A 26,393-nucleotide genomic window follows, 5' to 3' on the forward strand; every position below is an offset into this window, starting at 1 on the left:
TTGAATAGAAACACTGATAATAATCATTCTTGTGTGGTTCCTGATTTTAACAGGAATTTCTTAATATTTAAACCATAAGTATGATATTTGATGTATGTTTACTTTATGTACTTTTATCAATTTAATGCAGTTTCCTTCTATTTCTAGTTTGCTAGGAATTTTTAATGAGTCAGTATTGAATTTAATCTAGCGCTTTTTCTGCCTCTTGAAAAGGCCATTGGATTTTTTTCTCCTTTTGTCTGTTCAATGTAGTGAATTTCATTAAGAAATTTTCTGAAGATAAAAACAAATTTTCACTATTGAAATAATCAACTTGTTCTCTCTCACACACCCAGACACACATGCATACATACACACTGCTAATAAACAGTTTGCTAATAATATTTTGCTTAAAATTTTTAATCTAATCTGTTCAAAAGTAAATTGGCTTAAGCAATTCCCTTCTCATACGGTCCTTGTCTAGTCTGCAAATTGAGGTGACACTGTCCTCATAAAATTAGATGAGTTGTATTCTCATTTATTCTCCTCTCTGGAAGAGTTTATATAAGATTAGAATTATTTCCCTGGATGTGTCCTAGAATGCCCCTGTAAAACTGTGTGAGCCTCGTGGTTATTTGGTGGAGGGACATGGTAGACTGCAAGAATGGTGCCAGTGCTTTGCTCCTCACTGTGTCCATGTCTGTGCAATGTGAATTTGTAGCATATCCCATCAAAAAGTCAAATCTATTTCCAATACACTTGAATTCCAGCTGGCCTTGTAACTTGCTTTGGCCAGTATAATGCACCTAAGTAATCTAGTGCAAGTTTCAAGCCTAGGCCTCAAATGGCCATGCACATTTCTGCTCTGACTCTTGAAACTTTGTTCCACGATCATGTAAACTAGTTTGGGCTAGACTTCTGGAAATTGAGAGGCCACATAAAGCACAGAAAAGCCATACCAGCTAAGGTCATTCTAGTACAGCCAGGCCCCAGAAACCCCAGCAGCTGATCAAAGATGTACAAATGAACCCACTGAGAATAAAATCCAGCAAAGTAAGCCCAGCTTAAATTTCTAACCCACAAAATTGTGAGGTAAATAAAGGCTGTTGTTTTAAGCCATTAAGCTTTGTTTTGATTTGTTGTCTATCAAAAGCTAACTGGTACAATAGACTTCGAATCATAAACTCAATTACTTTAATGAAGCTAAGACTACTGTAGTTGTTTATTTCAAGTCCATTTTGGTAATTCATGTAGCTTTAGAAAATTGTCCATTTTTCTCTAATTTTCCATTTTATTGGCATAAAGTTATTAATAAATGGTTACTGTTTTAATTTTTGCAGCATTTATTGTTATATGCTTTTTTTATTTCTACCTTATTTATGCCTTCTCTCATTTTCTTCTTGTTCAAATTTCCCAGTGTATTTTCAAATGACCAAATTTTGGCTTTCTTGATCTTGCCTATTGTACCCTACTCATTATTTTATGAATTTCTGTTCTACATTCTTACTATTTCATTCCTTTTACTTTCTTTGTATACATTCTGTTGCTCTTTTTCTAACTTTCCTATTTGGATGTTTAACTCATTAAATATCTACCTTTTCTAATATAGGCATTTAAAGATAAATAGTGCTAAGATTTGCTTTAGCTGCATCTCACAAATTGTGATATTTATTATCTTTCTTAGTTATTAACTTATACTATTATTTTTCCCCAGAATGATTACTTAAAATGATACTGTTTATATTTCCAAACATATAAAGGTGAGAGGTTAGTTATCTTTTCACTATTTATTTCTAACATAACTGCATTGTCATCAGAGAATATGGTCTATGTATCATTTTTTGTAATTTTTTGTAATTTGTGGAGACTTCCTTTTTATGGCCTTTTATGCAGTTAATTTTCACAAAGATTCCATGTTCTAGGTGTGTTCATTGTTGGTTGCGTGTGTGTGTGTGTGTGTATATATATATATATATATGCAGCCATTAGATAAATTTGTTAAGTATGTTTAAATCCATATGCTTACTAATTTTTCTGCTTGCTTTATCTATAAGTTACTGCAAGAAGTATGTTAAATATCACTCAGTATGATGGCAAATTTATCCATTTTCCCTCTAATTACCTGCTATGCATATATGTATAGTTTAGTAAACATTTTTATTAAAGAATAACATATATACAGAAAGTTACACAAATCATAAAAGTACATATTGATGAATTAACTCGAAGTAAACACTTTGTGCAACTGCCACCTAGATACATAAATAAAACTAGGAGACTTCCCTAGTTTTATTTATAGATTTGTGAAAGCAAATATTATTTGTGAAAGCAAAAATATGGAATCACCCTAAGTGTTCATCAATGATAAAGAAAATGTGGTATATACAAATGGTCAACAAACAAATGAAAAAATGTTCAACATCACTAATTATCATGGAAATGCAAATTAAAACCCCAGTGACATACCACCTTAGTTCTGCAAGAATGGACATAATTTAAAAATAAAAAAAAAATAGATGTTGGCGTGGATGTGGTGAAAAGGGAACACTTTTACACTGCTGGTGTGAATGTAAACTATTACAACCACTATGGAAAACAGTATGGAGATTCCTTAAGACCCAAAAGTGGAAATACCATTTGATCCAGTAACCCCGCTACTGGGTATCTACCCAGAAAAAAAGAAGTCATTATATGAAAAAGACACTTGTACACACAGTTATAGCAGCACAATTCACAATTGCAAAGACATGGAACCAGCCTAAATATCCACCAACCAATGAATGGATAAAGACATTGTGGCATATATGTGATGGAATACCACTCAGCCATAAAAGGAAATGAAATAATGGCATTCACAGCAACCTGGATGAAATTGGAGATTTATTTTAAGTGAAGTAACTCAGGAATGGAAAACCAAATATCGTATGTTCTCACTCATAAGTGGGAGCTAAGCTATGAGGGCACAAAGGCATAAGAATGACAATGGATTCTGGGGACTTAGGGGAAAGGGTGAGAGAGGGTGAGGGGTAAAAGACTACATGTTGGGTACTGTGTACGCTGCTCGGGTGATGGGTGCACCAAAAATCTCAGAAATCACCACTATGAAAATCTTATCTATGAAAGAAAAAAACCACCTGTTCCCCAAAATCTATTGAAATTTTTTCAAAATTATAAAAAATAAACACAAAATATAAAAAACAAAAAAAATCATAGAATTTTAAAAAAGAAAATATGGCCTATATACACAATGAAATACCATTTGGCCAAAAAAAGAATATGAAGTCATGTCATTTGCAGCAACATGGATGAAACTGGAGGTCATTATCTTAAGTGAAATAATTCAGGCATGAAAAAGGCAAGTATCACAAGTTCTCACTTATATGTGGGAGCTAAAAAATTTGAATACACAGAGAGTGGAAAGATATAGAGTGGAAAGACAGATAACAGAGACTGGGAAGGGTGAATGGGGTACATGGAGAAGGATGAAGAGAAGCTGGTTAAAGGGCACATACATACAGTAAGACAGAAAGAATAATTTCAACGTTTGATAGCAGAGTAGGGTGACTACACTGAAGAAAATGTATTATACTCAGGCAATGGACACCCTAAATACCTTGACTTGATCACTATACATTATATATATATAACAACATTCACATGCACCCCATGAAATTTATGCAAATCTTGAACATTCTGTGCATGCCTTTTAATGTATACAAATGTATATCTCTATTAGACATTAGGTACCTAGAGTATTCTTTCTTGGTCACAGGAAATACGTACGTCCATTTTATTAACTATACTAACAAACAGGTTTCCTTAGTACTTAAATCAATTTCATTCCCACCAGCAGTGAATGAAGGCTCCAGTTGCTCCACATCCTTGCAAATACATGGTATGGTCTGTGTTTTTAATCTGACCCATTCTGATGGATATTCAGTAGCATCTCAGTTTGGCTTTAGTTTCCCTGATGACTAATCATATTGATACCATCCCCTATGTTTACTAGCCTTTTGGACATTCCCTTTTGTGAAGTGCCTGGTAGTATTTTTCTCAAATTTTTTTATTGGATAGACTTTTTGTTATTGATGTAAAGGGGTCCTTTATACAGTTTGCATAAAAAGTCTGTGTGGGACACAACTACTTTGAATAGTTCCTCCTATTCCTTGACATGCCTTTTGACTCTCTTAGTCATCTATTTTCATGAGAAAAGTTCCAAATTTTAATATATTCCAATGGATCAGTCTTTTCCTTTATAGCTATTATTTCTTATGTCTTATTTAAAAAGCATTTTTTCCTACATCAAATTCATAAAGTATTCTCCTATGTTATCTTTTATAAGCTTTGTCAGTTTAACTTTTAGATTTTGATCTATAGCCCACTTGGAATTGATTTTGCATTATCAGTTGTGTGAAACAGGGTCAAGATTAGTGCTTTCCCCATGGGGATATTCAGTTGACCCAGCACACTGTAGTGAGTAGGCCATCCATCCCTGCTATCCTACCAGGCTACAACATACAGTTTGAGATTATGTGATTCAGTATGTACATCTTTAAAACAGCTTATTGTTATGTGGTGACCTTTTTGCCCTTGCAGTTTGATATCAGCAGTTTCTCCAGCCTTCTCATGTTTAGTTTGGCCTATTTTTCTTTCTTTTTTTTTTCTTTTAACTACCTCTCTATCAACATTTATGAGTCCTTATTTTTTTGATGTTTCACTGTAAGCAATATACAACAGGCTTTGGGTTTTATGAATTCAATATAATACTCTTATTTTTCATTCTAAGTGTAAATCACTTAAATGATAATAACAATTGTGAAATGGAATTATATCTGGTGTCTTACATTAAATATTTCTCTTCTTATCTTATTTTGGATTGATGAGGCTTTAAAAAATCTCCTTTTCTCTTATACTTAAATCTCAGAGTTTGGGAGTTAAACACGATTTCTATTATTTTGATGTTGTTTTAATTCCAACATGCAGACTTAAAGTCTAAAGTTAATCAGTTTCTCTATTCTTTTTCTGACCAATACAAGGCCTTAGAGCACTTTAAATCGGATCACCCCTACTATCATTTTATTGCTGTCAATATTTTTTTCAATTTTAATTTTAATTGATTTTTTTTTCTTTATTTCCTCTAAAAAAAAAAAAAACCACGGGACACATGTGCAGAGTGTGCAGGTTTGTTACATAGGTATACATAAGCCATGGTGGTTTGCTGCACCTATTGATCCATCCTCCAAGTTCCCTCCCCTCCCTCCTCACCCCCCAACAGTCCCCTGGGGTGTGTTGTTCCCCTCTCTGTATCCACGTGTTCTTAAACTCCCACTTATGAGTAAGAACATGTAGTGTTGGCTTTCTGTTCCTGTGTTAGTTTGCTGAGGATGATGGCTTCCAGCTTCACCCATGTCCCTGCAAAGGACATGACCTCATTTCTTTTTATGGTTGCCTAGTATGTCATGGTGTATATGTACCACATTTTCTTTATCTAGTCTAACATTGATGGGCATTTGGGTTGGTTTCATGTCTTTGCTATTGTGAATAGTGCTGCAGTAAACATACATGTGCATGTGTCTTTTTTTTTTTTGCAACGGAGTCTCGCTCTTTCACGCAGGTTGGAATACAGAGGCAGGATCTCAGCTCACTGCAACCTCCACCTTCTGGGTTCAAGCGATTCTCCTGCCTCAACCTTCTAAGTAGCTGAGATTACAGGGATAAGCCACCACGCCTGGCTAAGTTTTGTATTTTTAGTAGAGATGGGGTTTCACCACATTGGTCAGGCTGGTCTTGAACTCCTGACCTCGTGATCCGCCCACCTCGGCCTCCCAAAGTGCTGGGATTACAGGTGTGAGCCACCATGCCCAGCCTGAGCCACTGTGCCCAGCCGCATGTGTCTTCATAGAATTATTTATATTCTTTTGTGTATACACTCAGTAATGGGATTGCTGGGTCAAATAGTATTTCTGGTTATAGATCCTTGAGGAATCACCATACTGTCTTCCACAATAGTTGAACAATTTGCATTCCCACCGACAGTGTAAAAGCACTCCTATTTCTCCACAGCCTCACATAGGATCTATTGTTTCTAGGCTTTTTAATAATCACCATTCTGACTGGTGTGAGATGGTATCTCGTTGTGGTTTTGGTTTGCATTTCTCTGATGATCAGTTCTAGCAGTTGTCTCTTTGTTCTCATTGGTTTCAAAGAACTTCTTGATTTCTGCCTTAATTTCATTATTTACTCAGGAGTCATTCAGGAGCACATTGTTCAGTTTTCATGAAACTGTTTGGTTCTGAGTGAGTTTCTTAATCCTGAGTTCTAATTTGATTGCACCGTGGTCTGAGAGACAGTTTGTTATGATTTCAGTTCTTTTGCATTTGCTGAGGAGTGTTTTATGTCCAATTATGTGGTCAATTTTAGAATAAGTGTCACGTGGCACTGAGAAGAACGTATATTCTGTTGATTTGGGGTAAAGAGTTCTGTAGACGTCTACTAGGTCCACTTGATGCAAAGCAGAGTTCAAGTCCTAAATATCCTTGTTAATTTTCTGTCTCATTGGTCTGTCTAATATTGACAGTGGGGTGTTAAAGTCTCCCACTATTATTGTGTGGGAGTCTAAGCCTCTTTGTAGGTCTCTAAGAATTTGCCTTATGAATCTGGGTGCTCCTGTATTGGGTGCATATATATTTAGGATAGTTAGCTCTTCTTGTTGAATTGATCCCTTTACCATTATGTAATGCCCTTCTTTTTTTATCTTTGTTGGTTTAAAGTTTGTTTTGTCAGAGACTAGGATTCTAACCCCTGCTTTTTTTTTGCCTTCCATGTGCTTGGTAAATTTTCCTCCTTCCCTTTATTTTGAGCCTGTGTGTGTCTTTGCACATAAGATGGGTCTCCTGAATATGGCACACCGATGGGTCTTGAGTTCTTATCCAAATTTGCCAGTCTGTGTCTTTTAATTGGGGCATTTAGCCCATTTACATTTAAGGTTAGTATTGTTACGTGTGAATTTGATCCTGTCATCATGATGTTATTTGGTTATTTTGCACACTGGTTGATGCAGTTTCTTTGTAGTGTCATTGGTCTTTATATTTTGGCATGTTTTTGCAGTGGCTGGTACCAGTTTTTCCTTTCCATATTTAGTGCTTCTTTCAGCAGCTCTTGCAGGGCAGTCCTGGTGGTAACGAAATTCCTCAGCATTTGTTTGCCTAGAAAGGATTTTATTTCTCCTTCGCTTATGAAGCTTACTTTGGCTGGATATGAAATTCTGGGTTGAAAGTTCTTTTCTTTAAGATTATTGAATATTAGCCCCCAATCTCTTCTGGCTTATAGAGTTTCTGCTGAGAGGTTCACTGTTAGTCTGATGGGCTTCCCTTTGTAGGTGACTTGGTTTTCTCTCTGGCTGCCCTTAACACTTTTTTCCTTCATTTCAACCCTCGTGAAGCTGATGATTATGTGTCTTGGGATTGATCTTCTCACAGAGTATCTGAATGGTGTTCTTTGTATTTCCTGAATTTGCATGTTGGCCTGTCTTGCTAGGTTGGGGACGTTCTCCTGGATAGTATCCTGAAGTGTGTTTTCCAGCTCGTTTCCATTCTCCCTGTCTCCTTCTGGTACTCCAGTCAATGGTAGGTTTGGTCTTTTTATGAAGTCCCATATTTCATGGAGGCTTTGCTCATTCCTTTTCGTTTTTCTTTATTCTTGTCTGCATGTCTTATTTCAGTAAGGTGATCTTCAAACTCTGATGTCCTTTCTTCTGCTTGGTCAATTCAGCTATTGATACTTGTGTATGCTTCACAAAGTTCTTGTGCTGTGTTTTTCAGTTCCATCAGGTTGTTTATGTTCCTCTCTAAGCTGGTTATTCTAGTTAGCAATTCCTTTAACCTTTTATCAAGGTTCTTAGCTTCCTTGCATTGGGTTAGAATATGCTCCTTTAACTCAGAGGAGTTTGTTATTACCCACCTTCTGAAGCCTTTTTCTGTCAATTTGTCCATCTGATCCTCCATCCAGATCTGCACCCTTGATGGAGAGATACTGAAATCATTTGGAGAAGAGGCACTCTGGCCTTTTGGGTTTTCAGCATTTTTTCATTGATTCTTTCTCATCTTCGTGAGTTTGTCTAGTTTCAGTCTTTGAGACTGCTGACCCTTGGGTGGGGTTTTTGTGGGGGCCTTTTGTTGTTGATTATGATGCTGTTCTTGTCACTTTCTGCTTGTTTTTCTTTCAACAGTCAGGTCCCTCTTCTGAAGGGTTGCTGCAGTTTGCTGGGGACTCACTTCAGGCCCTATTCATCTGATTCACTGCATGCCTGGAGATGTAACTTAAGGAGGCTGGAGAACAGCAAAGATGGATGCCTGCTCCTTCTGGGACCTCTGGCCTCAAGGAACACCAAACTGATGCCAGTAGGATTGCTCTTGTATAGGATGTCTGACAATCCCTGTTGGAGGCTCTCATTCAGTTAGGTGGCACAGGGAGCAGGACCTGTTTCATGAGGCACTCTGTCTATTAGTGGAACGGGTGTGCTTTGCTTGAAACCCAGTCGTCTAAGCTGCCCGGATTCTTCAGAACTACCAAGAGAAGAGGCTAAGTCTGCTGGTCCACAGAGACTGTGGCCACCTCTCCCCCTAGGGGCTTGGGCCCAGGGAGATCCGAATTCCGTCCCTGAGTCTCTGGCTGGAGTTACTGGAAATCTGCCTCCCTTGGCGGGCGGGGGAGGGGGCTCCCCTTTCCCATGTGGCTGTCAGGTAGGCTGCCGCACCACACTGTTCTTCCCTCTCTCCATGAGTCACGCCAGCCTTCTAGTCAATTTTGATGAGAGAACCTGGATATCCTGGTTGCTGGTGAAGGATTCCACTGTCAATATTTTTAATTTTATTTTTCTAAAATTAAGCATTACTATTATATTTTAATCAAACAATGATAATGGCAATCATTCAGAATAATACTCACTGAGATTTGTGCATGCTGTCAATATGCATTTACTCTCCAATTCTTCTTGCACTATATGTCTTCTTTCCAAGAAGTTTTTAAAATGAAGATCTATTAGTCATAAACTGAGTTTTATTTCTCTACTAATGTCTTTATGTCACACTCATTCTCAAATGACAATTAAGCTTGGTATATGCTACTACATTTCAGAGTTATTTTCTCTTGAAACTTGGAAAACACTTTTTCTACTGTCTTTTGACTTCTGCTTTTACTGGTAAAAGCCAGCTGTTCAATTTGTTATCCTTTTGTGAAAAATTTGTGTTTTGTCACTGGCTACTTTTAAGATCTTCTCTGTGTCTTTGGAGTTCTGCTATTCTGCCAATATATCTAAGTGTGGCTGTCTATTTATCTTGATTTGTATAATAGGTTACTAATGTGGCCAAAAAAAATTCTTCCCACCTTGCATCCATATCCTTGCAATGTGATATCATGGAGCAACCCTTCAAGAGATGAAGTCTATTTATTTACCCTTTGACTCTGGATTTGGCCATATGACTTGCTTTGGGCAATAAAACATTAGGAAATGTGATCAAGCAAACAAAGCCTTGAAAAGCATTAGTACTTTAGGGATTGCACTCTTCCTATACTTGGAAACCCAAGGCTGACATGTAAATAAGCTGAGCTAGGCCACTGGAGATGAGAGACCATGTGGAGGACAACTGAAGAACAAGAATCAACAGCCAGCCAACCCCCAGAGAGGTGAAGAGGCTCTCAGATCATCCTGCCACCTGCTGGCATGCCAATTAACCACAGACATGGGAGAGAGCCCAGCAAGTATCAGCTTAGCCAGGTCAAAGCAGAAAAAAAATGGCTTTTGAGCTAAATAAAATGGCTGTTCTGATGCCTCTATGTTTTCTAAGTGGCTTCTTAGATAGCAATCAACAACATATACTTTTATTTCATTGTTCTTTCAGTAATGAGAATTAATGTCTCTTATCAAGTTTAGAAAATTCTTACCCATTATACTTGTAATAGTACCCATAAACTTTATCTCTGTTTATTATTTGGAATTTTCAAATATATATGCATATATAGATATAATATATTCCTTATAATCTTCCTTAATTTTTAAATATATGTATATAATAATATTCATATCTAAGAAGCTATCTATCTATCTAAGCTATCTAAGAAGCCACTTAGAAAACACAGAGGCATCAGAATAGCCATTTTATACAGATACACATACATATACACACATATTAAACAGATACGTAAACTTTTTTTATATACATGTATCTTTGCTATATTTTAACCTCTTTCCTATTTTCTTCTCTTTATCTCTGAAGTACTACTATTAGTTTAATTACTTTAACAGTATTTTCCATTTCACAAATGCTCTCCATACCTGTGTCTAATCTGTTTAGCAGGTTCAGTGAGGTTTTTGGTTGTTTTTTTTTTTTTAATGTCCAACAACTATATCTTTCATTTTTGGAAGTGCTTTTTAGTTCAATTATCTCTGGGCCTACTTATTGTCTCTAGTCATAATACATTCTTTATTATTTTGATTCTTCAAATATTTTAAACAGAAGTTTTTAAAAATTTTTTTTTTAAAAAAACATTCCTTATCCGCTAATTTCATTTTCTGTAGCCCTCTGAGGACTAACTGAGCACTTTTTTGTTTCTTTCCACTGTCACTCATGATAGCTTTAGAGCTCCTATTTTATGGACTTAATCTGTGGGCATCCTTTTGTCCGGAGCTGCACGCCCCGGCCATAGCGAATAATAACTGACAATTAAAAACGCCTGAGCTCTATTCATTTCCACCTTCTACCTCCTCCCTAGATTTACCTTTTTCCCTGTATTAATACCTCATAAAAGATGGCGCTCTTCCTGCTTCTTCTTCACCCATTTTTCCAGCGCCCGCGAAAATTACTACCTGACAGCGCAGGTGCAACATGACCTTCGACCAGAGAAACCAATACCTATCTGGCCACGCCTCCACTATGAGATCATTTTCGCCTTGGCCCAACCCCTTCCCCTCCAAGTGTATATAAGGCACTGCATTACCGCCATTAAACGAGACTTGATCAGAGCACTGTCTTGTCTCCATTTCTCGTATCTCTTGTTCCCCAAATTCCCACCCCCTCCTCCAGGGCCTGCTTCGACTATCCCGCGGGCCTGGATATCCTTTGAGGTGTACATCAAAAGTGACTTTCTCCAAAGATAATTTGTATTTTCTTCATCAGGACTCCCAAGGTACATAATCCAGGGCCAGGGCCACTTTAATATACTTTATTGAGTTTCATGGGTAAAGTAAATCTGGGTTTCAAGTCTGCAACCCTTCAAGTGCTGTGGTTTACTAGTTCTCTGGGAAGTATTATTTTTTCTTACCTGGAGATGAGATGTAGACAGGATAGTTTCTGGATTGCCTCCCTCTGCTAGATAGTGGACTGACTTTACTTTAAAAATTTCCATTCCAACACTCATTCATGCATGGGATCTAAGTAATTCCTCCCATCCTACAAAGATGGTTGAAATTTAAGGCTCTAACTGAAATTTTCATAGATTGCTGGTGGGAATGCAAAAAATGGCACAGCTACTTTGAAAAATGGTTTAGCAGCTGCCTGTGAATTTAAACATACCTTTATATACAACCCAATAATCCCATACCCACACACTTACCTAAGTGAAATCAAAACCTCTGTTCACACAAAAACCTGTATGCAAATGTTTATAGAGGCTCTATTCATAGTTGTTCCAAACTGGAAATAACCCAGATGTCCATCAACTGAAGAATGGACAAACTATGATACATTCATACAACAGAACTGGAATACTAACTCAGCAATAGAAAACAACGAACCACTGATACACATAACAACTTGGTGAATCTCAACATACAAACTTATGTAAATATACACACACACATATATGATTCCATTTATATAATATTCTGGTAAAGGCAAAACTACAGGGTCAGAAAACAGACCAGTGGTTGCTAAAGGCTTCGGGCGAGGAGAAGGGTTGAATACAAAGGGGGATGGAAATTTTTGGAGGTAAAGAAATGGTTCTTTATCTCAATTATAATGATGATTATAATACAGCGTAGATTTTCCAAAACTTGTGACACTGTACATTAAATGGAATGAATTTTCTTGTATGTAAATTATACCTTAATTTCTTTTTGTGTTTTTTTAATTATACTTTAAGTTCTAGGGTACGTGTGCATGACGTGCAGGTTTGTTACCTAGGTATACATGTGCCATGCTGGTTGGCTGCACCCATCAACTAGTCATTTACATTAGGCATTTCTCCTAATGTTATCCCTCCCCTAGCCCCCAACCCCTGACAGGCCCCGTATATGATGTTCCCCGCCCTGTGTCCACATGTTCTCATTGTTCAGCTCCCACCTATGAGTGAGAACATGTGGAATTACACCTTAATTTTTTAAAAATTAAAAGGAAGGAATCTAAGGCTCTAAGTTCCTGGTACTGATATCCCTCTGGCTTTCTCTCCCCTCCACATATTTGGTCCCCAAGGAATTCCTTTCATATAAGTACAATGCTGAATTTTAAAAGGTTTTTGGGATATTTTATCGAGCATTATAGGCATTCTGAAGCAGAAGGATTTTTAGAATATCTGGTCTGCCATATTGCCAGAAGCAAAAGTGTGTCATTCTTTTAAAGAACAAGACTGTCTTAAAATTTCATGGCATTTTTAAGTTTTTCAATTTATTTTGTCACTGTATCCTCATGTTTTTGTGAAGTATAATAATGCAGTTATTTTTTAAAAATTTTTGGATGCAGGAGATACACATGTAGGTTTATTACACAGGTATATTGCATGATGCTGAGGTTTAGAGCATGGATGGTCCAGTCACTCAGGTAGTGAGCATGGTACCCAACAGATAGTTTTTCAACCCATGGCGCCCTCTCTCCTTCCCACCTCTAGTAGTCCACAGTGTCTATTGTTCCCATCTTTGTGTCCGTGTGCATTCAATGTTTAGCTCCCACTTAAAAGTGAGAACATGCAGTATTTGGTTTTCCGTTCCCAGTAATGCAATTAAACCAAAGCTCAAGGAAGCAGAGATTTAGTTTTCATATCTCGACATCTACTCTAAACTGAATTAACATATAATCTGAGAAGGGAAACCAGTTTGAAGATTATCCTAAATCCTTCAGAATTGGGAGGTCAACGTTTTGAGGTCATTTGCATTCTGGATCATCCATACCTGGCAGCAAAGTGAACTGGATAATCTTGGCAAGTCACTTAACACTCTGCCTGGTTTCAAAGCGCCTACTTCATAAATTATTAGGACAAGTAAACCAGTTTATTCATGTCAAGCACATAGAAAAGCATGTGTCACAAAGTAAGTGTTCAATAAACATTAGTAGTTATTATGCCATGCCCTTCCCACTAATGTAATTATAAACGCATATCCAATAACACGGAAAATTGAGCATTGCCTATATATATACTTCAATAAAAAGAACATTAGTGCTTACTTTGAATAAGCCATGCTTTTGGTTGCGCTGGCCAAGCCATAAATTGATTCCTGGGGGAAGGTTGGTATCTGGAGGGTCTATCACACGCTCATAAATCCTGTAAAGACAAAGAACACAGTTACTAATAGAGAGGCTCAAAGCAGAACCAAAAGGTACATATGCTGTTTGAAGTACGCATGCCATTAGCTGCTGTATGAAGAGAAGCCAATATGTGGCACACTTTAAATGACAGATAACACAAATGCAGAGATCTAACACTTGGACACATCATCTGGGCCCCTCCTGTTTTTGTCTCCCTTCTGGCAGGGGAGGGAAGAAGAAGGTGACATTTTTGAGTGTCCACTCTGAGCAATGAACTGCCCACAAACTCTGCGAGGAAAGTGGTTTGATACACATTATAGGTGTGAAAGCTCAGATTTAGGGATTATAAATGAGTCAACCAAGTGAAGACAGCAGTGAGTAGTAGAGTTGGGATAAGAACCCTTATCCGCCTAGCTCTAAAGCCACTGTACTTTCCTTTGCACCCTGCTATTCCCTGGCTTTGGTTTCTTTAGCTCCTACTCATTTCTGTAGTAATCTGAGAGAATCCTTTAAACAAATAGATTGCAGCTGCCTAAATGATCATGTTTTTAGTCTACAGAACCATGCAGCTTAAGTCATTGTCCAACCACCAAATATTTATTGAGCACTTCTTACCCTCTAAGCTCCATACTAATCAACGGAAAATAGAGCAAGAAACCAGACACACAAGGTCCTACTCTCATGGAGGAAAAGTAAGGTAAAAATTCTGTATATGAAGAAAATCCTCATCTAATCCATACAGGCACATAACTAATACAGAAGAGGTCAGGGCCCTACCTAGGATCTTTGAAGTTTCTAACAGAGCCTACCAAACAATTAATGTCTCAGTTATTCCACCCTACCAAGGTCCAGTTAGTTAGTCACAAATCTTTTATTTGTGTCCTCTTTAGAAATAATCCCTGAAACCACCTACTGATCATGAGCTTCCACCTCACCCCTGGCAAGCACCTCTCAGCACCGGATGCTCAGAAGATTCTGGATGGGGTGAGATACAGTGATCTGTAAATGAGAACTATGTCCATTTCTTGCTTTCCTGAGTCCTCGTTGAGGACTGAGCAACCGCTGTGGAATCATTCCTAGGTGTGTCCAGAGGTATAGACAGCTCATCAGTCCTCCCTGCTGTGATGGAGCTGACTGCCTCCTGCCAGAGGGTGATGTATTCCTCCGGTGGTTCTCACAAGGAAAGTGCGGAAGAACTGAAAGACTGTCCACTTGTGTCAAGGAAAGTGAGTGATTGTGAAGTTGCTGCGGTTGGGAGCTGTCACGCTGCAGCCTTATATCTTAGCTGCACAGTCCATTACTCTACTATTCCCCACTGGAAACCTGCTGTTTCCTAACGATACATGCAAGGTTTTCAGCTGGCAAAGCTCCAAGCACATCAGGTCTTTCTCTACTAATTATCTTTCCATTATAAATGGAGGCTCAAAACATAATCAAGAAAAAATAAGTTTTCCTAAAAAAAGACAGAATGTGTTTTCTTCAAAGGAATCTAACCTTTTTTGTATCTTAGAATGAACGATTTTAGATGAAACTATTTTTCAAAACTGCCTTAACACAGGAGCCGGACACATACTTCCTTTAAAATTTTTTTCCTAATATTAGTGGTAAAACTAGAAACAAGGCAAATTTACAACATAGGAGATATGCATAAGTTATAGATCAGCTTGAAATAATTTACTACAGTCATTAAGGGTGATGAATATGCAAGTTGTGAAACAAGGGAAAGTATATACAAAATAATTTTCACTGGAAAAAAGGGAATGCAAAATTATTTATGCCCTATAGAGATAATGAGGCACAAACGATGTTCAATGTTGGTAAATACCAGAAGAGTCCAGAGACAAATGGAAATCACTGTATTTGGGTGACGAGGCAGAAGCATAATTTCTATAAGGTTATTTTACTAATAAATTGAAAATGTCAAACTATTTAACTTAACCTCAATTTTAAAAGTTTTGCCTCTGTCACAGTTAGACGAGTTTTCAATTCAAAAGTTTATTTTACATATTCAATATGCTAGAAGATAAGCTCCAATGAGCAGAGTAGGCCCTTAATCAATATTTATTAAATGCATGAATTAATTAAGGAAGAAACAATCGAAGAGATCAACTTCCTATGCTACCTTATCTTGCAAAGCATAATAGCTCCGTGTGCCTCAGAAACAGTTGAAGAAGCAAACATCTGAGGCCTACCACCATCAGCTAAAGCAGGGTGACCCAGGGCACATGTGTCAAAGTGGTGTTCTCATGTCCCATGTCACACAGCCCCCGCAAAGACACCATCCTGATGCCAAGGAAGGTCTGCCGGATACTGCCTTCCTGGCAGCCCTGCCAATCTGTTCCAATCTGCATTAGGGAATTCTGTGCAGCAGGTGGAATCAACAAATAATACAGATGTATCAACATGAAGAGAGTTTAAAAACAGTATTTTTTTAAAAAGAAACCTTGCTGAGGAGGGAGGAGGAAATCTAATCATGAAGAAACATCAGATAAACCTCAATTGAAAGACAGTCCACAAAATAACTACTTGTGGTCTTTAAAATGTCAACGTCATGAAAAATAAAGGCTGAACAACAGTTGGAGATTAAAAGAGATTTAAAAAGACATAAAAGCTACATGCAAGATGGTATCCTGGATTAGATGCTAGGGCAGGGGGAAAAATCCCATAAAGGATATTATTGGGAAAATTTGAATAAGATTTGTAAATTATGTAATAGTATTTTATTGATACTCCATCTCCTGATTTTGCTAACTGGGCAGTATATACTTAAGTGAATGTCTCGTTCTTAGGAAATAGGCACTGAAGTATTTAGGGGTAGAGGGTAACGATGTTTACAACTTAACTCTCAAAGTGTTCATAATAACAATACTGTTTGTATATATATATATATCTCTATGAATACACACTTTCTCTTCCTTCCAAATAATGCAGAATCCTGGCAAATATGATTGTTCCTTGTATCACTCTTATAAGTTTTCTGTGAGCTTAAAGTTATGTTAACATTAACAGTTTAAAAAATAGAGAAAAAACCAACAAGGTCCATAATGTATGTAAACTAAAAATTCACACATGCAAAAACAATATTATCGATTAGCTAAGGATACTCATACAATTTTCCTATCACAGGCCGGGTGGGAATGGTGAGGCAAGAAAAAGGTGAATGAATGAAACAAGAAAGGTGCATGGCACAGACTAATGCTGATAAGATAACACAAACTAAGAAATTGAATTATCACATTCCTACATGTGCCCCTACAGAAGGGAAGCTATACATGCCAGCCAAAGTAAAATCAGAATCTTAGCACAAAGGCGGCCGGTCCCGGGGGGACAGTTTGGGTGGACTGGATAATGTAAAGAGGCAGGTAGGGCACAGTGATCTGTCACTTAAATCCAGTGTCACCCAAGTCAACTAAAATGAAAAGTAAAAGCTAATACAGTGAACTCCTTGCTCTCCAGTGTGGTAAGGAAATGGAACTTTCTGATGTATAGGGTATTCTAGTTAATGAGGTTTCCTTCACATCAGCAAATAGCTGATTGCCTACAATGTGTATGACACTGTGCTGTGCTGTGCTGTGCTGTGCTGGCTATGGGAATACATACAGGCAAATTTAGAATGGGCAAATTCTTGTCTTTAGATCTAATGCCTGAGACAGACACATGTATGGACAAACCTTATAATTCAATGCATTAAATTCAACGTTTCCTGGAAGCAGAAAGGAAAAACAAAACAAAACAAAAACCAGAATTCTGCCTGCCATAGAGAAAATTTTCCAAAGAAGGAGACACTGCACTGAGTTTTGAATGAAGAATAAAGTGGAGCTGAAAGAGCAGACATAACAGCCAGCACCTATACGGCACTTAATGTGTGCCCATATTGTGTATCGAGGGCTTTCAATATGTTAATGTACTAAATCCCCATAACAGCACCCTCAGGTGGGTGTTCTTGGTATAGCAAGGTCAAATACCTCATCCATGGTTAAGCAGCTTGTGAGTGACACAGCTGGGATTTGAAACCAGATCCTATAGTCTATACTATTGACCACCTTGCTCTACTGCCTCTCTAGACAAGCAATGAAGGGCAGTTCCAGCCACAAAAGCCCCAGCCAAGCCACTATTTATCGAAGAGTTAAAATACAGGAAAACGAAAATAGTAAATGATTTGGTAGAATTTTTACATCAACTCTGAACAAGAGAGGACATGATTAACATTCCCTGGGATGTCTTCCTGTTACAGACAGGTTTTTTATTTCCTAAAAGAGCAACATGAAAAGCTAACTCATTCAAATAAAGTAAAATTCCTAACTAGATTTACTTATCAGAAGAAAAAGGGGAAACAAGTTCATGTGTCAAAGCATGAAGGCAAGACCGGTCAGCTCTCCTGGAACCCACTTTGTTTTCCTCCTAGATTCACAGTTCTACTACACTTCCCAGCCTCCCTTGAAGTTGAGTGTGGCTATGGAATGGGAGTGGAAAGGCTGTGCCCCACTTCTAAGCTCGCCCCTCCACCCCACACAAAATAATTTAAAAACTCCCTCAGGTATCTTCCATGCTGTCTCTTTCCCTTTATCTCTTTGCTTTTTCTCCCTTTCAGCTGCCTGGAGAAGACTGAGGGCTAGGGGGTGGACAGAGCTATAACACAGAGATTCTTGAATCCCTAAATGATGACATCAAAGGCCACCTATCAACTAGACACACCCAACTGGACTCTATTTAAATGAGAAATAAAATTCTGCGAAGTTAAGCCACTGAGAAGGAGAGGATATTCTGAAGTTGTGGCTAGTATCCTTTACCCTAAAAAATATACCACGCTGAAAAATAAAAAGGTAACTGTTGTCTTTTTCATGCCCACAAAGCCAAGAGGTATCTTAGATCGTGTGGTATAGCAAAGATAACATAAATTTGGTATTAAATACATTTGGGTTCTTCATATTGCAGTTCCGTATTCTACTAAATGCATGACTTTAATCAAGTAATTTAATTTCTCTGTACTTCAATTTCCTCATTTAAAAAATAAGGATATTACTGTTGACTGTATGGATTGTCATGAGGATTAAACAAAATACATTACATGCCCTTGGCACTTAGTCGGTGCTGACATTGTGTAAGTCTCATGGGTACCTAAGAATGCAGAGCTGCACAGGTCATGTGACCCAGTCCGGCCTACTTGCTGTAGCTCTCACCAAATGGACCCACTGAGATGGGAAGTCTCAATATCTTAGATGCTTACTTATGCTTTGAATTTACAGTTAAAAGAAATGACATCACTATCACAGGGAATTTAAGGGCTTGATATTTCAATGTTAAAATGCAAGAACTCATTGTCTGTTTTGCCATACATTTCCACAATTATGAAAATTTAAGTCTTAAGTTTCTTTTTTCCCTTAATAAACTTTAAAGCTAGAACAAGCTAATATGTAACAGAAAAAAAAAGCATTTCTGTTGCTGTTTAATCTGATATTATGGAGAAAACTGATGATCTATTTAGATACTAAACTTTGCATTAAAACAGAATTTTTGGATAAAGTATACTTTCTACGAATCCTAAAACTGCAGTATTTTTATTATTGTAGTTTTAAAGTATCATTTTTTCAGCTTTCTTTAACTCTTTCTGGCCATAAATCGTAAACTTCTCTATGTAAATTACTCAAAGTTCTAAGCAAATATCTTATTTCTTTTACATTCTTCCAAAAATATAATCCTTTGACATTTATAAAAGTTTTATTTTTGTGGAAAGTTAATCATAAACTCACACATGATTGAAAATAGGCTCAGGCAACAGGAAGAGATGGAAGAAACAATTTATAAGATAGTGTGCTTAAACACACTATCATCAACGCCCCCCGCCCCAACACACACACACACACACACACACACACACACACACACACACACAAACACACACACCTGGGCATCAATTAGCTTTTGTGAGTAAAATACGGCAGCACACTATTCTTAACACTTTCACCCACTCCAGTAGTAAGCATTTTCCTAGTCAATTTGGGATATTTAATTGGATTTAGCCAATTTATGAAAAATGTTTCTGGAAAAATGAAAACAGCAGTAAGCAGAGGCCTGCATTTTAAGTTCTCATCTAGGACTACCCTTACATTATACATTCTTTATATATTATTATTTTTTTTTTCATTGCAGTAAAGCAAGATTTTTTTTTTTTTTTTTTAATTTATTTATTATTATTATACTTTAAGTTGTAGGGTACATGGGCATAACGTGCAGGTTTGTTACATATGTATACTTGTGCCATGTTGCTGTGCTGCACCCATCAACTCGTCATTTACATCAGGTATAACTCCCAATGCAATCCCTAAATGTCCATCAGTGACAGATTGGATTAAGAAAATGTGGCACATATACACCATGGAATACTATGCAGCCATAAAAAAGGATGAGTTTGAGTCCTTTGTAGGGACTTGGATGCAGCTGGAATCCATCATTCTTAGCAAACTATATATTATTTTTATGCATTCTAACCCCCCTATATGTTGGTTATTTCCTGATCTCTCAGAACCTCCCCATTTGGACGATCCATTCAGACACATTCTTCAACTCTTCAGCACATAACACGGTACCTCCCATGACCCACAGGGGTCTCCAAGACTCTGGTCATGGCTGGCCCTGCCTTCCTAGATCACCTGGCTAAGGAAGGAGGAAATAGCTTTCCTGGTACCCTTGTGCCCATCATATCCATCCTGAAGTTGTATGTGTACTTCCTGACTGCTACTACCACCAATTATCTTCTGAGTCTGGAGGAAATGGAACAATGACCACAGCATTCCTATATCTGCTTAGATATCTCCTGCACTAGACGCCCTCCCTATCCATCCTAAATAAAGTAACTCCTAACCACCTGGTCAGTCTCCATCACTTAGCTTGCTTTACCCAGCACACTGTAAGCACCTTAAGATAAGGAGCCCCATCTGTCTTTTTCAAATCAGCATTTCTAGTATCTGGAAGAGAACCCAGCCAAATTCATACACTGAATGAATAAATGAATGAAAGTTCTCTGACTATATTCAGAATAGGAGAACTATAGTCAGATAGCTATAAAAGTTCTACTATGGCAAAACTTGAGGAGGAGCAATTTGCAACAATTAATAATCCAGACGAGAAAAATAGTCAAACGTGACACTTTACGTTATGCTAATAATCATGAGATCCATGAAGTCAATGAAGATGAGTGAAATGCAATAACCCTTTTAAAGTGTCCTCTTCCACCATCCCTACCTTGTGAGATTTATACAAGAAGCACAAAAGAAAGAGCAAGATAAACCCCTCTCACTGTTTCTCACCCAGAAAAGAGAGAGAGATAGCAAATTTGAATCTATCAGGCAGACAACTCACTAACAGGGAAACCAGAGAGACGTATTTCAGAAAGAGCAGGAAAAGCAGTTGGCAACTTGAAAATTAATTAGATCAAATGGCATCTTTTTTGAAAAGCACATGATTTACTGCTTAATCTGATTACACTGAAATCAGTCTAAATGTACCACATTCCTATAGGCTATCAGATGTAAACAATGCATTTGATCTCCAACCATCAAAAATTTCCCCTTTCTTTGGGCTGCAGAACACTCACTTCCCATTAGACATGTGTCTGAGGCTTTGTATTCACTTGAGCCATTACAAGGTGCTGCCTATTAAGTTGTATTGGGAGAATGACAGGAATTTTGCATGCCATTAGTATCTATCAATATTTTAAAGTGTAAGTATCTCATTTCTAATATAATACCATGCAACATTAAACATCTAGTCAAAAGTAAAACCTGCTTGAGAGGAATGAACAAGGCAAAGAGTAACTGCCACACTCCTTGTCAAAGCCAGTCATTGATTCAAGGGCTCACATTAGGAATTTTCTTCCCAAGGTGCAACTTCTCTTAATTCATGACTTTGGTTTAAAATACCCTCCCTAACAAGCGTCCTGTCTGCTTAAAAGACTAGGCGATATTCTGTGCAGAACTTGATTTTCTCATTAACAGATAAAGCCCTCAGAGCTAAACACAAAACAATGTGGTGGTTCAACAATACTACTTATAAAGAAATATTGGATTTTTATTTACCTGGATAAAGGAAAGTTTTTGAAGGGACTCCACAGTACCTTTCCTAATCATATAAAAGAATAAATTTCCAATATAAATCATGTGAATTGACATGTATTATGCCACTATTCAATAAGACATATGAAGCCCAAATGAGACAGTAAATGAAGAGGTTTACCTTGGGCTTTGCCAAGAATTGAAGAGAAGCTCTCATGCCCTTGCTGAAGAGAAAAGTTGCAATGACCTTCCTTAGCTACATAGAGCCTCATCTTTACTGCCTTTTAGCTGGCATTAGTGAATCTCAAGGTGCTCCTTAGAGAATTTTTCCTATACAGAATGTAAGTTCATTCCCAGCCTTTTTTTCTCCCCAATATGGTAATGGGTGAACTTGCACATGAAGCTAAGCCCCTCTTTGGGCCTTATGCTAAGGGGACATAACAGACCCTTTCCCCTCTTAGCCTCATAAGAAAAATGTGAGAATTATAACTTTCTTGAGCCCCACTAGAAAAGCAGAAGTTACGATGTCATCAGCATTATTTTTGGCACCAACAAATATTGAGCATTCATTCCATAGGCTGTTACACTCTTCAGAGCAGGTCCTCAAAGCTTACTCACTGTGACAGGGTGTTTTGCCAGTCGTGTACACTGATGAGCTGTCTGTTCAATTCCATATTAGGCTGCCTGGATGGTATTAATTATCTGCTCAAATGGAACACACAGTACATAGGGCTGAAACCAGAAGGACATGAAAGGAACGGCCCAAAGAGTAACTCTGTAGTCTCCTCCTGCCAATCTGTTTAACAAATCCAGATGACACTCAGAAAATGACAAAATGACAAAATTAAAAAATGCAACACAGGCATTATATCAGAAAACACAGACTGTAATGGGGAGAGGGACGACGGGGATAAATACAGTATGTCCCCAACAGGTAAGGACTGAATTCAAGCTGAATCCACACAAAGCACAGGAAGAAGAGCTGTAACAAGGCTCAGCGAGTTCCTTAACAGCTGTCTGTAAATACAAATGCAAACAAAAAAGAGAAGGCCCAAAGTTGAAATCTGCAAGGAGATGCCTTTGCTGTGTTAAATGAGAAGGCAGAAGTGTTCAAATGAGATCAGTAAACACTGCGGGAGGGAGTTTGCCAAAGCAGGGTGTGGACACCCTCCTCAGAGAGGAGAGAGGCCTTTTCAGAGATCAAGCCTGCGTGTGACCTGCTTCATCCCCTTAGGAAACCCTTGTCAGGTTCATGCTTTTTCTTGCCCAGCAACTGAATTTTACTGTTTTCTTTTTCTCTCCTCGTCTGTATCTCTAATGATAATAAGGGTGCTTTTTCTTCTTAATCATATTTTATGTCCCTATCATCACTCTTTCACTACTTCTTACCAACCTTTCTCTGCTTAAAATTCACGATCCAGATATCATTCTGAGATGATTGTGATTATGTACCAGGGTCAAATAACCAGCTCATATAAGTCTGTCCTAACTAGCATTTGTATCTGTGATTTGACAAAATAATAGAAAGTATGCTTCACTGTTTATTTTTAATTTTTTAAAATTTTTGTCAGTATACAGTAGGTGTATATATCTATGGGATACATGAGATGTTTTGATACAGGCATGCAAAGAGACAGGGTCTCAAACTCTTGGGTTCAAGCAGTCCTGCCACCTCAGCCTCCCAAGTAGCTGGGACTATAGGTGCATGCTACTATACCTGGCTAGAATATAGGTTTCTTAAACATGTCGGAAAATTTGAAGCTGGTGTGATGGTTTCAATCATGACAGATTTAGCACAACACCATCAGGATTAAAAGAGATATTAATAGCCAGGAATTAGGGCCAAATCAAAAGAAATTTCACATGGAAAAAATAAAAGGGTCCAAACTTAGGGTAAATATGCTACTGAAAGACAGAATGTGAAATCTAAGGGTAAACGGAAACACATATTTAAAAAAATTTTAAAAACACACCTTTTTGGTCAACAGTGAGCTAAGATCAGCTGTCAAAAAGGATGTTGTGATCTTAAAGTGTACCATGAGAAGAAAGTAATTATCTCATTTTATTCTGAGTCAATCTGTCCAGAGATAATCACATTTAGTTCTAGGAACTTCTCAGATAATAAACAGATATACTTCAGAAGGAATCGGAAAAGATTGTGAGGACATTGTGAGCCAAATTAAGTGAAGAACAGTTGAAGGAACACAGATGTTCTGTCTGAAGAAGTAAAGATTAGAGAGGTCATAATAAGGTCTTCAAATATTTGGAGGACTATCATGTAGAAGAGGAATTGAACTTGCTCTGTGTAGCACCAAGAGGGAAAAGTGATACCAACCGGTGGAAGCTATAAGGAGGCCCTTTGAGCTCAAGATAGAAAAAATTTCCTAGCAGTCAGAGCTATAGCATACAGAGGGAAGGGGCACTCCTGGAAGGCAGTGAACTTCCAGTCTCTGAAGGATGTTTCAGCAGATGATGAAGGACAATTAGCAAGCCTCAAACTCAGAGAGATGGAGAGGCACTGCCTCAAAATTTTTAAGAGCTGCCTTTGAGTGAGCAACTCCTATAGCCCAAAAGTTTACAGACTTTATAATCCTTGCAATAACCCTAAAAGACAAGCATTGCTATACTCAATTGACAGATGTTCACAGAGATTAAATGACTTGCCTAATACTATTCAGTAAATGGTGAATTCTAAATTCAAATCCAGGTGTAAACTTCTGCCATGCCATACTGGCTTAAAACCCTCAATGAATTCTGCTATTAAAAAGTCTAGGCCAGGCAAGGTAGCTCACACCTGCAATCCCACCACTTTGGGAGGCTGAGGTGGGTGGATCACCTGAGGTCAGGAGTTCAAGACCAGCCTGACCAATATGATGAAACCCCGTCTCCACTAAAAATACAAAAATTAGCCAGGTGTGTTGGCATGCGCCTGTAATCCCAGCTACTCAGGAGTCTGAGGCAGGAGAATCGCTTGAACCCGAGAGGCGGAGGTTGCAGTGAGCTGCGATCATGCCATTGTACTCCAGCCTGGGCAACAAGAGCGAAACTCTGTCTCAAAAAAACAAAAAAAGTCTAAACTCAGGCCAGGTGCAATGGCTCAGGCTTCCAATCCCAGCACTTTGGGAGGCCAAGGAGGGTGGATTGCTTGAACCCAGGAGTTTAAGACCAGCCTGGGTAACATAGCAAGACCCCTATCTCTACAAAAAAAAAAAAAAAAAAAAAAGTTAGCCGGGCATGGAGGTGTGTGCCTGTAGTCCAAGCTACTCCAGAGGCTGAAGCTGGAAGATCCCTTGAGCCTGGGAGGTCGAGGCTGCAGTGAGCTGTGATTGCATCACTGCACTCCAGCCTGGGCAACAGAGTGAGACCCTGTCTCAAAAAAAAATAATAAATTAAAAGAAAGTCAAATATTCAACCAGTGGGTTACACAAAGAGCATCAGTCAGGAAAAGATCATTAGACTACAGCCAGAAAATTCCCATTTGTGTCTTACCTTTACTTTCATGTTTTGTGACTTGGGACAAGTTACTAAACCTCTCTGAGTCCTTGGTTTCTTCATCCATAAACCTTTAATAACAACATCTACACACAGGATTTCCCGTAAGCACAAAACATCATCTGCTTTGTAAAAGTACTTTGAAAAGTCTAAAATGCTTTTCACAAATGAAACATTATTAATGTTTTTAGGTGAAATCAATGCCTTTATCTTCACAGAATAATCTAAAAGATATTTTAGTTTGAAATATTTTCAGACAAAATACCAAAAACCTCATTGAGACCACTTGGCTCAACTGGTTAGAACACAGTACCTAATGTTAGCTTCACAATTTCTGTAAAAGAGGAGCTTAAAAGCCACAATCTGATAGGAAAGAGAGGGGAGCATTAACCTCTGAAATCACTCTCTAGATGGTGCCATTGAGGGTACATCAAGACCATAGTCATCGGTCCCATCTTTTCCAGGGGTTCAGAGCAAAATGTGCTGCTCCTAGTGTTCAATTATACCCCAGGCTAGCTGCCTCCAAAATATTTGCTGATGCTCACAAGTGGGTGATAAGTTAGGGCAAGCCCATATTATTATTCACCTAGATGAAGATTCAGATATTATGTTCCAGTGATAATAAATCAAAAGACCGCTGCTCACATAAAACAGACATTGGTAACCAGGACTCTCAGGGTTGGAAAGAACACTGAAGGCCTTCTGATCCAACCTCTATCTGCTACTTGTTATATTAATCTATAAGAATCCGAAAGCCATCTGTCATTCAGTGAGCATGTGTGACACTCTCGTGTAATAGTTTAAAGCTTCCCAGCGCAAACAAATGTCTCCCCAAAGGCCTGATGATTGAGCATTCCCAAACAATCCATATGAAATATATCAGGGACTAGCAGTTATGGTAAGGAACACAGGAATTATTTTGCTCCCTCTCCATGCAGTCTTTGCACAGCATAGACTACACACGCGCGCACACACACACACACACACACACACACACACACACCTCAAACACTGCCATCTCCACATTCAGGCATGGATTAGTATTCTTTGACTTTTTGACTTTTTCAGGACTTTGAAAACCACCAAAGGTCCCTTGGCAATTCCCAAACTTTACTAGGCAGTAGGATAGCCTCATAAGCTTTTCAAAAATACAAATTCATAGGCCCCTCACAAAATCAGACTTATAGGTGCCAGCCTGGCCCCATGTGGCTCACACCTGTAATCCCAGCACTTTGGGAAGCCAAGGTGGGCAGATCACTTGAGCCCAGGAATTCCAGACCAGCCTGAGCAACATGGCAAAACACCATCTCTACAAGAAATATAAAAATTAGCTAGGCACGGTGGCATGTACCTGTGG

The 26,393-nt window shown here is 38.2% G+C and overlaps 1 protein-coding gene across 2 annotated transcripts in view; it reads right to left on the reverse strand.

The window, feature by feature from the left end:
- Nucleotides 1-26,393, reverse strand: part of NELL1 (neural EGFL like 1) — a 938,548-nt gene that overhangs the window by 698,165 nt on the left and 213,990 nt on the right. For both annotated transcript variants that reach the window (XM_050755386.1, XM_050755385.1), the window contains exon 5: nucleotides 13,413-13,509. In XM_050755386.1, coding sequence (XP_050611343.1) covers nucleotides 13,413-13,509 — 97 coding nt within the window. The remainder of the gene's footprint in view (nucleotides 1-13,412; nucleotides 13,510-26,393) is intronic.

This window comes from Macaca thibetana, chromosome 14, assembly GCF_024542745.1.
Source record: "Macaca thibetana thibetana isolate TM-01 chromosome 14, ASM2454274v1, whole genome shotgun sequence".
Classification (NCBI taxonomy): domain Eukaryota; kingdom Metazoa; phylum Chordata; class Mammalia; order Primates; family Cercopithecidae; genus Macaca; species Macaca thibetana.